Source organism: Leptonotus elevatus, chromosome 12 (assembly GCF_054856555.1).
Source record: "Leptonotus elevatus isolate MCC_2025b chromosome 12, RoL_Lele_1.0, whole genome shotgun sequence".
Classification (NCBI taxonomy): domain Eukaryota; kingdom Metazoa; phylum Chordata; class Actinopteri; order Syngnathiformes; family Syngnathidae; genus Leptonotus; species Leptonotus elevatus.
Genome location: NC_141250.1, coordinates 11286913 through 11303509, shown reverse-complemented (window position 1 = coordinate 11303509; position 16597 = coordinate 11286913). Strand labels below are relative to the sequence as shown.

The 16597-nt window shown below is 38.2% G+C and overlaps 1 protein-coding gene across 1 annotated transcript; it reads right to left on the bottom strand.

Annotated features, from left to right (window-relative positions):
* Positions 1-1569: 1569 nt before the first annotated feature.
* morc3a (MORC family CW-type zinc finger 3a) lies at positions 1570-15496 on the bottom strand. Its single transcript, XM_086091935.1, has 19 exons — positions 15437-15496; positions 13885-13957; positions 11643-11775; positions 11336-11559; positions 10682-10838; positions 10053-10191; positions 8978-9106; positions 8609-8728; positions 7725-7822; positions 7522-7629; positions 6880-7008; positions 6179-6253; positions 6060-6099; positions 5857-5955; positions 5319-5403; positions 4468-4534; positions 3626-4385; positions 2473-2648; positions 1570-2379 (listed from the first exon to the last, which is right to left on the bottom strand). Exons 1-19 carry the CDS (start codon positions 15473-15475, stop codon positions 2211-2213), a joined length of 2820 nt encoding a protein of 939 aa, XP_085948061.1. The 5' UTR covers positions 15476-15496; the 3' UTR covers positions 1570-2210.
* Positions 15497-16597: the final 1101 nt, after the last annotated feature.

The window sequence follows — 16597 nt, the reverse complement described above, 5'->3', positions numbered from 1 at the left end:
CCACAAAGCACATATTGACTAAAGGTAGCAAGGCACTGAGGATCTCGATGAGGCAAGACAATATTAATTAAATTGAAATAGTAACTTCTGGGGATTGACTAAGCCAGTGATTCCCATCCACTGTTGTGTCATATTTTAGTGTGCCATGAGAGATCGTTTGGTGTGCTTTGAAGTTACCTAATTTTACTTATTTAGTAAAAAATGTTGTCACGGATCATATTGCCGTTTGTTTCCCTCAAAGGGCTGTTATGACTGTGAAACTATATAAATGTTTGATTGCCATTTCATTATACACCACAAATTGATAGATACAGGAACTCCTTTTAAAATCCCCTAAGTCAAGCATAATAATTGTTAAGTTTTTGGAAAAAGAGCGTTAGTACTAAAAAAAATGGTGCAATACTTGAAGTGGCAATTAGAAATGTTGGTAGATTTTAACAATCGTTGAAGTTGATGCACAAGATTTGCACAAATTATGTGGTGGTCCGGACCTGGCCCCCCGGGCTTGAGTTTGACACACATTAATTGAAAACTCTACCACTAGATGGCAGAAGGTACAATTACATGTAACCTGTGCTTTGCGTTCAACTAAGCAGGCCTAGATGTCACACCAAATTGTGAGTATATAGAGAGAAGATCATAATTGTTTCGGTATTCATACATTTTGTGTTAACAAATATTGGGAATATCAGGGTGAATTATGCAATTAGAAGTTGATTATTCCAAGCAATGTGTAGCTGCAGTGCCATCTATTGAGTAAACAACAGCATTACTAATGTGTAAATGCCGTCACATTCAAGTCCTGTTCAAAAATATAATTTATATACAATATAGCACCGATTCTCGAAAGAAGTGATAGGATATAGGGAATACCGCAGGAATAAGGAAAGTGTAGTGTGCTAATTGTAATAATGATGTGGTAATTAGCAGTATTAGTATAGCGTACTGCTAAATATGTGGCTGATGTGAAAACGCTGCTCTTGTTGGCTACACTTGTGGAAGGAAGCCCGGGGGGGGGGGGGGGGGGGGGGTTCAAACAAGCTTAGTGGCAATGTCTGCAGTACATGAGGCAGGTAGATCACAAAATATATCACCAAAGCAGCGCTTCGCTTTTTTTTTCCTTTCGCGGGGTATTTAGCAAGAAAACCCAACGTAATTGAATTGTTCATATCATGAACGCAAAACTTTTCTACCAGTGTACTGAAGACTATGTTGGCTCTAAAGGACAATTTTCAAAAGCGACATCATTTGTAATGCTATTTCTGTTAATGCTAGACAGGATTACTGGATGCACTGTAGACTAATACAAAAATAACAGGCTTATTGCAGCCCCACTTTTAGAGCGCAGAGGCAAGGTACATCCCAACAAGGTTTTACTATATTCTATTGTTAGGCATACTTTCCATTAGTTAGCGCAATATCTCATCGAGTGTATAAAAAGGTTGCAGTCTGAGCAAGTGGAGCTTATGTTCCTTGGTGCGGCAAATAGAATGGGAAATGTGCACAGGCTGCATAACACGGCATCTATAAAATTTTATCTGAAAGGAAAAAAAAATAAAGAATACAATATGATGGAACAAGTAAAAAATATATATTTTTAAGAAACACTCCATAGATTTGGATTAAAAAATCAAATCAATAAAAAAGCACAAGAGCAGCACCTTTTGGGTAAAGTTGAGTTTCTTTTTGATCAGCACATGTGCACACTGGGTTCGAATTTTGCCATTGGCCTTCATCATGAGTGTAGATTGCATGCTCCCCCGCGAGTTGTCTTCAAGTACTTCCTCCGGCTTTCTCGCCCAAAAACATGAATGTCAAGTCCATTGAAGGCTTTAATGCCCAGAGGTGTAAATAATTGTCACAATGTGTTCTGTGATTGGCTCCAGTAATGAATTGACAATGAAAGTATATATAAAACAGAAAATGGATGAATGAACGGACAGAGGAATACGAATCCCTCAGATTAATTAATCTGCAGAGGTGGGCATTCCTGAGCAATCTGTCAATGACGGAATGGCCATTTTGCTGACGAATGACGGAAACAATGACAGATGGCCATTTCGCAGAGGAATGACGAATGGCGGCTTGACAACTGCAATACAGTTTGGCTTGAAGTATCGACCGGTTGACGATGATGGAAGGGTGTCCTGACTGTTGACGAATGACGGTCGATCAAAATTCATTGACACGTCCACCTCTGTAAACGTGTATTACTTCCCGTTAGGGCATGGTGAGTTACTTCTGTCTGAGGAGTTGTCAGTGAGATATTGTTCCAGAATCTCATCAATGACATCACATTCATAATTGACTTGGCCCAGGTCCAGATAAGGCACACGGTTGACAAGAAGGCGTCCAATGTTGTAACGCAGCTCAATCAGCCTGAGAGAAAGAACAGAAGCAAAGATAAGGTGTATTGCAAGCAACGTGGTCATTCCAGCCACTAAAGAATAAATGTTATTTTATCCCACCAACCTTTTGAAGTTATCTGAATTTAAAGCGGTGTTTGTTGATTTTTGGGAACAATCTCCATTCTGCAGCGGCGCTCTGCTTCCACTCTCCAGTGTGTTTTTGTCTGCTTGTTGTAGCCTCATCCTGAGCTCCTCACACTGGCTTGACAGGTTTGCCTTTTCCTCCTTCAGATTCTTCAACTGATAGATCCCCCAGAGGACAGGCGGAAGGGGCAGGACATGGCAAGCGACAGACATGGCAAAAAAATCAACAAAAACAAAAAACCTGGTACGCCTGGTAATACCGATTAGCACTCAAGTGTACAAACTATATTGGCACTTTGACCTGCGAGGTTAATTCGATTGTGACAAAGCTCATACAGTAGCTCTAATTACATACTGTGCAGTATATATATATAAAAAAAAACTTCCACTCAAATGAATTAAAAACAATATCAAGCCATTCGATTCTCTAAAATACACTATCAATTTCAACACACTATTTTGTGTATAAAGCACTGTGCTGAGTAAAAGACAATCGCCAATTAGGAAGCATGGGTGCTCAAATAATTGTGTTGAAAAGGGCTTTATAGAGGACCAAGAGTGCCAAAGTTAATCTAACACAATTATATAATTAAATGTGCCAATGTATTTTTTCCCCAGTATTTATTTTAACATTTAATTATTTCAATATGCAGCATTTCGCAGGAGATAAAGACCGGGTTGGCCCCTGAATGGTGAAAATCTGCATATAATTGACGGGCGGCAATTAAAATGCAATTTGGGGAAAGTTAAAATGCAAAAATTAAAAATTACAAAATCGATGTAAAATGGGGTTGGCCGATGTGTTGATTCATAGATATCATCACACACACACACACACACAAATATCCACTATTAAAAAAAAAATTCCCATGACATCATAACTCCATCCAACTGTGTGTGTGTTGTGGTTTAGTACTGGAAAACTTCCTCTAGGTTCTGTAAGGCACATGGTGGCCCTCCACAGTGCCATACTGGCGCCCTAATCCATCATAAATGTCAGACTCTGTAAACAACCACATGGTGCTTCTTTCCTCATCAAGTGTGAAGTTTCAACCAACATCAGTATGTATGTCCCTAAATCAACTGTGAATACAAATGTACAAGTACGTCCAGCATCAAGTTAGAACACTGACCTGAGAGCGCAGTTGATTCCTCTCTCTGGTTCTTTGATCCAATTCCTGGACGATAGAGTCAACTTGCCAAGTGATGTCACCCAAATCCTTCTCGGCCTGGGCAGGACCAGGTTTCGTTTGTGCAGCTTCCAATAAATCAGCTCTGTTGCTCAAAAGTCGATGAATTTTTTCTTCAGCCTTCTCAAACAAGCTTTTATAGTCTTTATCCAGCCATGTCTCCTCTGTCTGGCTTGATTGGTGGAAACAATTTAAAGAAAATGGCATATGGTCCTGTACTCCCTCTGTAATATCTTCTTGTTTCGATGCCTCTGTAGGCCGATGTGTTGATTCATAGATATCATCATCATCATCATCATCGCTAACTATATACACAATTTCATTGGAGTCATTTGTCGCCTTAATGTCACCATTGTTTTCTTTCTTAACCCTTCTTGAAAACTGAGTACCGCGTTCGGCGGTTGCAACAGCCCCACCTTTTGTTTGTTCTGGATTGTTGATAATTGTGACATCATCCTCTTTTTCAATCTTTATTTTTGACGCTTCTGTCTGTCTGATAACAGGAGGTGACGCAGGGGAGGAACTGCTTCCTTCATCGACCGGCTCCATAAAGCCTGCCCCAGCCTTATTTGGTTCAAAGGCCTCATTTCTGAGTGGGCTCACATTTTCCGATGACGAAGCATCCGAGGCAATTTGATGTAAAATGTTTTGTCTCTGACTTTTTGGTGTGCTTTCTGATTTGCTGGACATACTTCTCTTTTTCCTGTTGAACACATAAAATCACAGAAGCATACTTATTTGATGAAGTACATGAAAATAGCAAGACCACAACTAAGGATACCTACCCTGAACCTGACATGGAGTAAACACTTGAAATAACTGGTAAACCATTGCTCCTGGGCTGGCTGTCACCTAGATAGAGAAAGGAAGACTGTGTTCACACTTTTTGGCATTCTGTTTTGGCTAAAACAAAGTCTTGTGCAATTGCTCTGTGTGTTTTGCTTGGTCACGTGTGAATGTTATTGTAAGAAACTCAAAGGAGCACCAAACAAGCGGACTGAGGACTGTTGTAGAGCAGGCTTCAGTTGAAATGTGAATTAAGCATAGTCAAGTTATCAGCCAGCATTTTTGGATCTAAGATTTGGCATTTTGACACACAAAACGTCACAATTGCTTTCTAATCAAGAACATGACTTGACAAGTTGGATCCAAACGCCTAATCTACTTTACCTAAAAAAGAGAAAACGCTTTGCTTGACAGAAATTCCATTACATGATTGACATGGGTTTTAAATTTGATAATATGGTCTAATCAACACAAGGAACACCTTCAGTTAGAAAAATGAATCATCGTATAGATTAGTTGTAAGTATTGTCATCTATTTAAATTATATTTTTTCCCCCAAATTTAATTATTTAGATTTAGATTTCTTAAAAATCAGCATTGATCTGTGATGTGATGGCGAGCATAAACCTCTTTCTAGTGCAAGTGTGAACAAGTGTTTCCATTGCTACTTGTTCATATCAGGGGGCTGGTGCTTGCCTCAGAGTGTTGTGGTTTGGGGTTCAAATCTCAGCTTCCTCTTCTTAAGTGCCATGCCCATACAATCAGGTTGTGACTTTTGGTCCAATAATAAAAATAAGGACATGATTTAAAATTATTATCCTTATATGTTTTTATTATTATTACAACTCACACAGGATGGTAATCTCTGGAGAGGAGGAAGCCTCCTGTACTGATGCCATACTCCAGGGAGTGGGAGAAGATGAGGAATGGACAGTCTGTAGATAAAATAAAAAAATAAAAAGACATTAAAGGGAACATTCTGGAAAATGTACATTGGATGTGAAGAAAATAGTTTTTTCTCTTCAACGTCTGCCAACAATTCATCAGGTGTAAAATTTAAACAACCAAATAAATAATTTGCTATTTGCCTACTAGCATAGCCATATTCTGGAGCATAACTGAATGGTTACATAATAGTAAATAAGCCTACAGTAAAGCCCCGCCGAGTGGTGCGTGACGTACATCCATGACAAGACTGTCCACAAATCAAAAAGTGTGTTAACCAAAGTAATTTTCGATGACATTAGGGCACGTGATGTGAATTGTATACTGTAAGAACCCGTAAAAAATATTGCTTCAAATAATCAGCATTTATTGTGTGTCAGGACTATGTAAGCACAGATCATACAGAGAAGGATTCACTATATAAAAGTGAACTGAATACTCACTTTTTCACGTAGCTGGCGTTTGATTTTATCCTCTTTCTTTTCAAGAATATGACTTTTCTGTGACAGCTGTTTCAGGCTCCACAGTTGAACTTCATCCACCTAAAGTAAAGATGCATATAAAAGCAATGCAAAAACTGTTAAGCAAACACACAAAGTCTTGGGACGTCAGTTAAATCAACTTTGATAACTAGGGTTGCTCTTACCTTCTGCTTAATTTGTAACTTCTTTTTGTCCTCCCTCTCTCTGTAATGCATATAACACAATGCTCAAAATGTAGTATTTTATTCATTAATGATTCAAACAAAAAATAAAACATGTATACTTTTGCTTGTAGGTTTTTTTGTATGACGGTTGGTCATCATCAGAATCCTGAGCCTCTTCTTCGGCCTCACAATTCCTGGCCAAGCACATAAAAAATACTGAAATCATAGGATTAAAGACTTGAGTCTAATTTGTGTTCCTTTTGGGGGGGGGGGGCCAACACACCCATAATTCAGGGTAAAGTGAATGGAAGGAATTTACAGCAGGGCAGCTGAAGGTCGGGAGGTTTAACAGTTCAGTGATTCAGAAAGCCTTGTCACCTTCAGATGGCCATTGACATGAAACAGCCATTGGATAAGTTACCAAGAGAAAATGTTTACAAATATAGGACCAATGAGGACAATAGCAATGAAAGCTCTATTTTCAGCCATCAAGTCCACAAAGGTTTTACTACTTTATTCTCTTAAATTTAAGACTCTAAAAAAATATATATATTTATGTTCACATAAAACTAGAACTTTATTCTAGTAACATAGCTATACTGTAACAAAAAACTTTATTCCGTTAATACAGACTTTATTCTCATAAAATGGAGATTTATTTCCTTTTGCAACTTTATTCTCATATTACAATGTATGACCTAGGCCTTGTAGTATTATTTTGTTTTCAGTGTGGTCCTAATACGCTTTAGAAGTTGTGGCTTGGGAATGTATTTCGTTTTTGATATATTGACTGGACCCATACTGATAAAACTGTGAATACCTGAACTGCGGATCAGGATTCATACGACAGAACCAACTATCTGGCAGCCTGCTGCAGTCGATCCCATCAGGCAGTTTGCGCCATTTCCTGCAAAGGTCACACATCACCCAGTTCTGATCCGGACGCTTGCTGGAAACAAAAGAAGAACAGTGACTCAAGCAAGCTGCTGTTTTCGAAGATGTTTCCTTAATGCTACGTTTGCATCAGCTAGTGATTGGAATCACTTGTGGTCATCAAACATTTCAAATACCATCAGTATTTAAAGGGGACATTCAGAAGAATTGAAAATGATAATCCACCCTTATCAATTTTTTTCATGATGAAGATAATGACGCAGTGGTGGGGAAAGGGTGTTTATATTTGGTGATGGAGTCCATGCACCACATATACTGCATAGTGTATGAAGTGCTGCCTCCGAAAGCTAGTAGGCACGGACCCTAAAAACAGGCTAGCCTCATTAAAAAATAGTGAAGTAAAGTGCTCTATCATTCTAATAAAAAAATCATAATAGATGAGCACAGTACAGACCAAAAAAAAAGAAGAAGCTAAAACTGACAATGCGATGACTAAATTATAAAACAAAACAAAAAAATAATCTAATTCCGTTATTCTGGCTATACACATATTTTTGTCAATACGAACCTAATGTCGTCCACTTCCACATTTCTGCTCGAGTTGCCTCCGGTCAGGCTGTAGCGGATTTCATTGCAATATTCGTCCAGTTTGATAGTCAAACTGCTCATAGTTTTTCTGTCAAAAATAAATAAATAATAAAATACAAATTAAGCATATTTTAAGAGTAGCACACAATGGCTACATTTCAATATATCGGAGGCGCTATTTACCTGTACTTGTCGTTCTCAATAAAGCTTTGCTTGTTGTGCATAGGCTCCAGGAAGTTGCACTCCATGACCCCGATGACACCAACACCTTTGCTGTTGGGCTTTTAGATGTCAACAGGCATGTCAATAAAGAGTTTAAGGACTAAAGTCTTCACTTAAAGTAGCACTTAGGAACTTTTCAATCTTAATAAAAATATTTTCATAACTTCTGATGAAACATCAACTTAAAACTAGTTGAATGGTATCTTTGCCATGGCCTGAGGGGGTCGGTATCATATTTACTGGCACTAAGCAACTTTGAGGAGGATGGTAGGAACACTGCCACACAAAAAAAATACAAATGTGCTGACTGCTTTATGGCATATTATCGCTTCCCTCTTTCCCCATTCATTACAAAGATGGAAGTCAATGAATATCAACGCGCGCTGGGGTGAGCTCAAAAACGACGCAATGCGCTTGTCCTAATGAGAAATGTAGTCTTCCTTCAGGCATAACATTACCGCTTTTGTCCATATGGCGTCTCCATAATCAACATAAACTGAAAGTTCCTCTGTGTTGCTTTAAGTGGAATCTTTGCCAGCACTCAAGACTCACTAACAAACAGTGCTGAACGCACAATAATTACACAAACATACACAAATCAGAAGCATTTAATTGATTTTACCGTGATTACCCCACAAACAATTTTAGAGTATTTTAGGAACTATTACTGTAGTTAACTTATGTGTAGTGCCTCAAAGTGATACAGTTAATATAGGTTTGAATCATCATCCATTACAGTGAGTGTCAACGGACAACTTGATTAGACAAACAAAAACATAAAAATGTTTAATTTCCTGCTACTTTCAGTTAATTGTGCAAAATGTTCTGATGTTGCAAAAACTCACCTTGAGTTGACAGCCAATACGCTCATAGGCCTTTATTAGACGATTCTTGTGATACATCATGATGCCGTAGTGGTCTTTGCTTTTGGTGTTGTAACCAAAAATAATGGGAACTCTTTTAGTCTGTCATACAATTTAAGGAAAACAAAACCAACACAGCTGACTTTCTCACATATATGTAGTGATTTTAATATAGTTATTAATCATTTTAATTCAGTGGTAGAATAGAATGACCTGTTTAACTAAAGATGAAGCCAGTTTTAGCAGAGGTGGCTTACAACATGATTATATATCCACTATTTTAAGAAGGTGATGATATGCTAAAACATAAAATAAAACGAGGGAAACAGCATAATTACAATAAGAGGATACGAGAGACACGGGCTTGTAGTGGTCTGTTTTGCTCTTAGCCAGACTCTTGGCAATCAGCTGTGTTTTCACCTTCTGACCCCGCACAACAACGTGCATGCGAGGCTTCAGGTACAATATACTGCAGTACGCCTGTACGCATGGAAAACAACAACAACAAAAGATATATAGTTAGATACATGTGTATACCAGATGTGGATAAATTACGGCCAGGGGGGGGGACCACATCCACAGTTTCTGACCGGCCCTCATGGTGACAAAGTAAAACAAAATTATGCAACCCTTTCATTTTAAAAGTGCTTTGTTTTATGTACACATGTGTGGGCGGTACAAGCAAGGCAGCGAGCAAGAGCTACAACTTGTGTCTGCAGTTCAAATGAAAACTAGTGACGTTTTCGCTATTTTTAGCGATTTTTCCAACCTCCCTCGCAACTATTAAGAGACTAGCAAAAAGGACAACAGTGGTCTCAACGTTAGCAAGATTCTTATTTTCCCTAGTGGAGGGAAGAAGGCCAAGAGGATTTGGCCTGATAATTTCGTATGCAAATTTACAGCTACAAATGATATACGGTACATATTGGGTGTATTAGAAGAAGTTATCACTGTATCATCATACATCACTGTCAATAATATACTTCCCACTTATCCATATACTTGGGAGTCCTGACTAGGAAGCAGCTAATATAAGTGGGTGGTTTGTGCACCAAATTGTTCTAATTTTTAAAGTGTAAAATGTAATTTTAATTACCTTCTTTTTTTTTTACAAAAAATATCTATATTTCATTATTATAACAATACATACATCATAACGCATAGCAATTTATTGAACCAAGACAATATGCTTTTTCAAAATACAGTAAAAATAATAGACAAAGTTAAAAGTTACCATGTTTAGCACTTGGCAAGAGACCCAATTTTTCACGTGGCCCCGTTGCAAAATAAATTATACATAAATAACATGAAATGTTATGACATGACATAATGTGCGTTGCATTTAATCATGCTATATATTAGTTTTTGATGTCATGCGATACATTTATCATTCACAAAAGGCAATGTGTGAGGAAACGTTTCTTACCTGTAGTGAGTATATACTCTCAGGTACATGTGAGGGGATTCTCTCACTAGGCCGGTTCAACTCCTCGTAGACATCGGACGGAATTTGAATATCATAACGGTCTGCCTGAAAATCAAACTCCAACGCCCCAGTGGATGTCCTGACAGAAATAAAAGATTTGTATCAGCATTATAATCAACATAATGACATATTTTCACTAGGAAAAATACATTTTCTTCTCATTCCCCTCAGTCATTCTTTTGGTGGTTTGGATGCTGACCGAGAGCCTAACATTGTGATATAAAAACAAAACCAAACACCCAATCAAACCTCCATCAAAAGCATATTTAATTATGATTTAAATATGGTACATTAACTTGTCAAGAGTGAAGCCCTGTATAGGCACAGGCTCTGCACCGTCGTCATTTTCATAGAAGCTGGACCATTGGCCCAGCAGTATACGAGGCAGGGCATACAGTCATTCCCTTGCATGAGACATGATCCTATAACAAGCTAATTTAAATTCATCCATCCATTAAATAAATGGGTAGTTGACATACCGATACATAAATGACAAATTATTCACCATGATTACTGCAACCTGATTATCGCACTCCACCTTTTAGAAGAAATCATATGAATTGTAAAACCTGCGTAGGTTCCAGATGATGATGCGTGTGCCGGTCGTCATGTTGGAGCAGGTAGATGTGATGGCGCTGATCTCAGTGAGCAGGTCCGTCTCCGTCTTGAAGGGAGAGTACTGCAGTATGTCCTGCAGACTGGCTTTGTGCTCCTCTTTTACACACAGTACAGTGCATGTAAAGGACTAAACATATATTGCATTATAGACAAAACTGAGTAGAAATATGACTTCTCTAATATACAGTTTCATCTCAATAAAATACAGTAAGCTAGGTAAAACTTTGTCAGTAGTTCAGTTCCAAAAGTGAAAATCAAATATGAAATTGGTTTACTACAAATTGCAAAAATATTACATCTTTTTTTGTTATGATTTTAATTTAAAGCTAACTAAAAGCCAAAATTCATCATTTCAAGAAATTTGAATACGAAATGAAACACATCAAATGATTTTCAATTTAAAATTTTAAATAGAATATAAAATATATATAGAATATATAAAATAAAATAGAAAATAGAAATTGGCCTTATGAAAAGTATTTTGCAGTGTTTATTAATCCCTAGAAAATTAGAATTAAATTAATTTTTGTGCGATATTCTAAATAAAATGAGATGCACGTGTACTGTGGAAAGAGACAACTTTGTACTACTACAGCAAAGGATATAGTTGCGGTCTGTGTGCTCAAAGCAGACAATGGGCACAATTATCTGCTGAGCTTTGATCTCTTCCAGGTATGTTTGAGAGAGCATCCCGACACACGATGCATTCTCGCATCTGGAAAAGACTATGGCGTCTCTCCCGAGACGCATGGATCCAGATTTGAAACCGTTGCCGTACATCCCGATGGGCAACAAACCATCTACGGGAACCTTGTCACTGTAGCCGAAGCTTAAAAATATAGAAAGACGTACATTCAAAACAACTTGCAGTTTTACAAACATACACAATCAGCTAACTAAAAGTGTGTGTACCTGAGCATTTTATGCATGGCCGCATGGTCCAGACCATTCCCATTATCCATAAAACTGAGGCAGTCTTGTCCTTTGACAAAAGTCTTATCGATCCAGAACGCACTGGCCATGACATCTGGATCGCAGGCATTGTCTGTCAAAATGAATGAGAGCAGTTGTTTGTTTTCTTGTTAACAGCAGAGTAGGGGGAATAAAAGGGAATGTCTGGATGAGTGTCAAACGGACACAAGTGTGTGGGGATATTGCAACACGCTTGTTATGTAACGGTTGTATTGCTGTGCAAATGATGTGTTTGCTGAGGGCAGCGGTACACTGTGGTCTGTGATTCAAGTCAACTTGGAATGTCAACGTCGTACAGGGCACCACAGCATTTCGCAAAACCCACATATTTAAGTGTGTGAGCAAAAGAGTGTTCTCTGATGATTCAGTGTTACTGAACAACTCAACAACAAATTCAAAAGGGAGGCCAATCAATAAGGTTACATGCAAATGATAATTGGACAGTGACCTAATTTGAGAAAAATGTTCTCTCTTCTGATTAAAGTCAACAGAGGCAGATTATTTTTCTATTTGTCCTTGTACTTCTACTATTACTTTTCTTTTTGTATTTTCAAGCAGTCTGGATGCCCTGTGGAATGATGCTGCCTCTTATAGGCTCGTCTTGGTACTACGGCAGAGTCATTATCACCATATACAGTAGGTGCCTTTGAAACGTACCCATTTAACCTCTGAACTTCATATGAATGGAATTAAGTACGTACACACTTATACTGTGATTTATGGCTGCACGATATTGGAAAAACATGCAATATGCAATATAGTTGTTGAATATAGCGGTATCGATATTACTACGAGAGTTAACATGTACCTAAAGTAGGCCAAATTGTATCTGGCCCGCAGCCTCTATCGTAAAATTAATAGAGTCCTGTAGAACTGCTATAAAATACAAGCTGATTGCAATTTCATATCTACCCAAAAGAGGGCAGCAGCACTCTATCCAGCTCCATGACGCCATTTGCGCATCCCGATTGATTATGCGCATACATGCGCTTCTTTATCGCGCATGGGAAGGATGGGGTACTGACAGCTGACCTTTTGCTATGTAAATATGCGGACAAACAGCGTCTTGAATAACACAAAGATATTTTAATCGAGCCGATTGTCAACTGAGAAAAGTTGTTTGCACTGGCCTCGGTGCTGATTGTTTTCGTCACAGTCGCATATCCCGCCCCCAAACACACTGTTGCTTTGTGATTGGTCAAAAACACACGGCTCGGAGCAAATCAGTGAGCTCCGGACAAGATTGCTTCTCAGGGGTTTGTGAACCCACAATTTAGCTTGCAGGCAAGGTAAAATCACGGTGACAAAAACTTTATAAAAGAAAAAGAAAAAAAGAAAGAAAGTTGACAACAAGGGGTGACAATTCAAGGAGAGGTGAAAATTGAACTATTTTTTTCACATAAACCCGCAACAACTGTCTGCCTCATTTGCAAGGAGACTGTGGATGTTTTTAAAGAGTTCAATGTCAAGAGCTTGTTTGGATCGACGTATTTGTGTGAGAAGACGAGCATTCTCGATTTTGAACTTAAACAAGAGCCGTGTGCGGACACTAGAGGTGGAGAAACCGAAGCTTTCTGAAGCAGTGAATCAATATGAAACAATTGTGTTGAAATGGTTCAGTGTTATGAAGCATTTGCCATGAATCAGTGTGATGAGTCGTGACACTGCTTCACCACTGCTTTCTGTACCACTGAAGCAATTGTGTTGAAATGGTTCAGTGCTTCGAGGCATTTGACACAATTCAGTGTGGTGACAAAGTGCATGCCTTTAAAACAGTGATTCCTAACCACAAACGGAGAAATGGTGCATGCTTAGAGTCCATAATGTAACTGTGGAGCTGAAAAGGGAGTCGTAGGACAACACTTTATTGAACATTAGGGATGGGTGAGTACCGATACTATCAGTGTCGGGCCGATACGTGGCCTTATTTCAAGGAACTGCTACTTGCGATGGCGTTGTAGTCGCTTTTTTCAAAACCTATAGATACCAGGTAAACATCTGTACTATATGATGAGTTTTCCCATTTTCCCGAACCCATAAGCAATCCCCTTCGATTTTTATTTATTCACTTTTTAAATGTGTCTTATACTCAATAAATTACAGTATTTATTATTTAATAAACAAACTGTCTTGAGATAATAAAAAAAAATCTTGTAATTAGACTTTGGTCAAGATGACTCACCTATGAGCTCAGCAATGGCACTGAAAGGCCAGGTGTGACTGGTAGAATTGGTATGAAGGTACTTGGGAGAAAGCTGCAAGTGAAGCAAATACAATGATGACAGCGGTTTAGTGGACAAGACACACAGGGCCGCTGCATTGTGAAAGTGAAAAACTTTTTACAAGACATGGCCCGAGGGCTAAAACGATATGTGATTATGGAAATGATGGTGCTTGACGACTAACCCTGTACCTTCATTGGCTTCTGTCAGCCAATAAACCACTTGGCGCGACGGTTTGTACTTCCAAGTCACCGCTACCTTTCTGATCAATGTTTGCGAGCAAAACATGACGTGGTCTCCTCTCCGTCCACACTGACTAATTTGAGCAAATTTGTCATTTCAAAAGTGTGTATCAAACCGAGTGATAGCCCTTTTGCAGAGTCCGCACTAAGTAGTAGCAAGAAGTAACTCACTTTCAAAAAGGTTGGCGACGCCTGCTTTAAGCACGCCCTAGTCACATCCATCGCCTTGGAAAAATTACAGGACCAACCAAGTTACTACAAATACCCACAAGTTCCAACAAATCGTTGCCACAAGATGGAACAGCACATTTCATAAGATCAATGGCTGCACCTTTCTTCAACCTTTGTTGGATTACACCATCGGGTCAAAGAGAAATTAAAAAGGTGCCTCCTTTCGAACATAGGAGAGAACAGCACACTTTCACACAAATTCGACACCAATTTTCCTAACAACTGACGTCATGGTGGAACATCCGAGTATTGTTGATTTAAGTCTTTTGCTTACGGACTTTAAAAACGAAATAGAAAAAAAATACAGATATTAATTGTTGTTTTTGTGAAGGATCTATGATGATGTTTTCCATTGATTTTGAAACTGCACATGCTCAAATAAATAATGCAATGGTGTGCAGGGTTTCCTGGGTGCCTATCATTTCAGTTGTCCCTTTTACTTTGAACATACATTTCTCGGTTTCATTGACTTAGGAAAAAAAGTTGTTATCTTTTAAAACTATTTTTATTAAATTAATACTTTTAATGTCTTGAGTTGAGCGTGAAACTCGATCGTTTATGCATGCATAGTCTCTCAACTACGTCGCTGCCCCGTTGCTTTAAATGTTGCTGTTGTAAATTGTGGATATATCCTTTCGTAAAGTTTGGTCACAACAGTAGTAACCTTTGTTAAAGGCGGCATATAGAAATGTTGTTAGACCTAATGTATAATGCAGATCTAAAGAACACTACTCAAGATCTTGCTTCTTGCTGTTGCGGTAGCCTACGTTTATTAATAATTCACAAAATAATAGCAATACATAGTAGCAATAGTTATACATCCTATAATCGCCATTATAGGATGCCAGTGGATCGGTTGGAAAGAAAAGCATACATCTCCTGTGGCGCTCCTTATCTTACTGCTAATGCTAACTTAGACGTGCTGCCCGTTCTAAACACATCGAAAGGAACTTGGATGTTGAAGAACGGCGATATGTAGTGAAACCATCGTGAATACAAAAGGGTAGGTGAAAAAAAACCTTGTTTTTAGACTACTTACAGTACTCAGAGGAACACCGCGGTCCCGTTGTTCAGCCATTGCAGTTCGCGGACGCGGAAGTGACGCGCTAGTTCCTTGCTTTTGGCAAATAAGAGCCTTTCAAAACACATTAATATAGTGAAACCGCATTGCTGCACCGTGTTAATCAAAAATAAACACTGACTTTTGCGTGTTTTTATACACGATCCTTTTTTACTTACTTTTTACGTACAAATGTCATGAAATAAGAGCATTTCAAAACACATTAATATAGCGAAACCGCATTGCTGCACCGTGTTAATCAAAAATAAACACTGACTTTTGCGTGTTTTTATACACGATCCATTTTTACTTACTTTTTACGTACAAATGTCATTAAATAAGAGCATTTCAAAACACATTAATATAGCGAAACCGCATTGCTGCACCGTGTTAATCAAAATAGCACTGACTTTTGCAAGTTTTTATACACGATTTTTACTTACTTTTTTTACGAACAAATTTCATTCCTTTTTTATTGTTTTATTGTGAACTCTGTTGCTACGTCTTGAACGAATGAGCATTTGCAGGCTTGATCCTTGGAAGGAAGGCTACTCCTTTCAGCTTCCGTGTTTAATAATAATTATGAATTGAATGAGATTAATTATAATAAATTAGTAATTGATTTTATTATAATGTTACAGGCCAAGCATGGCAGTTTAATTAAAGAGTAACTATTATGGGGGATAGTGTTACAGTGCCGCACTTTGGCACAGGGGAGCGAATGGAGTGAATGGAAGCTGTATGGAGGTAAATATGGTGCAAAACTAACTTGTAAAAAAAAAAATTACCTGTAGAAAAAAAGTCTAAATTTGTATCTGTAAAAGTCGTGATTTGTACATGTAAAAAAAAATGTGTGCCTGTAAAAAAAAATTGTACCTGTAAAACAAATTTGTATCTGTAAAAACAAATTTGTACCTGTAAAAGTCATGATTTGTACCTGTACAAAAAGTGTAAATTTGTATCTGTAAAAGTTGTGATTTGTACCTGTAGAAATGACAACATGTAGTCAAAGAAGTCACCACTATGAGTCACAAGTGGTTTTTCTGCTGCTGTCCAGTCACGTGAGTTTTGCACCATATATCTCGCTACAAAAGGTGCAAAACTGATTCGTACTTGTAGAGCGCCGTGATTTGTACTCGT

What these genes read in the sequence shown, in the direction of transcription:
- morc3a (XM_086091935.1), bottom strand. Translation starts at nt 15,475, where the DNA reads ATGGCTGAACAACGGGACCGCGGTGTTCCTCTGAGTACT. An exon ending in AGAGTATATACTCACTACAG is followed by an intron (nt 9,107 to 10,052) that starts GTAAGAAACGTT and finishes CCATGCGTACAG; the next exon opens with GCGTACTGCAGTATATTGTA. An exon ending in GGAATCAACTGCGCTCTCAG is followed by an intron (nt 2,649 to 3,625) that starts GTCAGTGTTCTA and finishes GGGATCTATCAG; the next exon opens with TTGAAGAATCTGAAGGAGGA.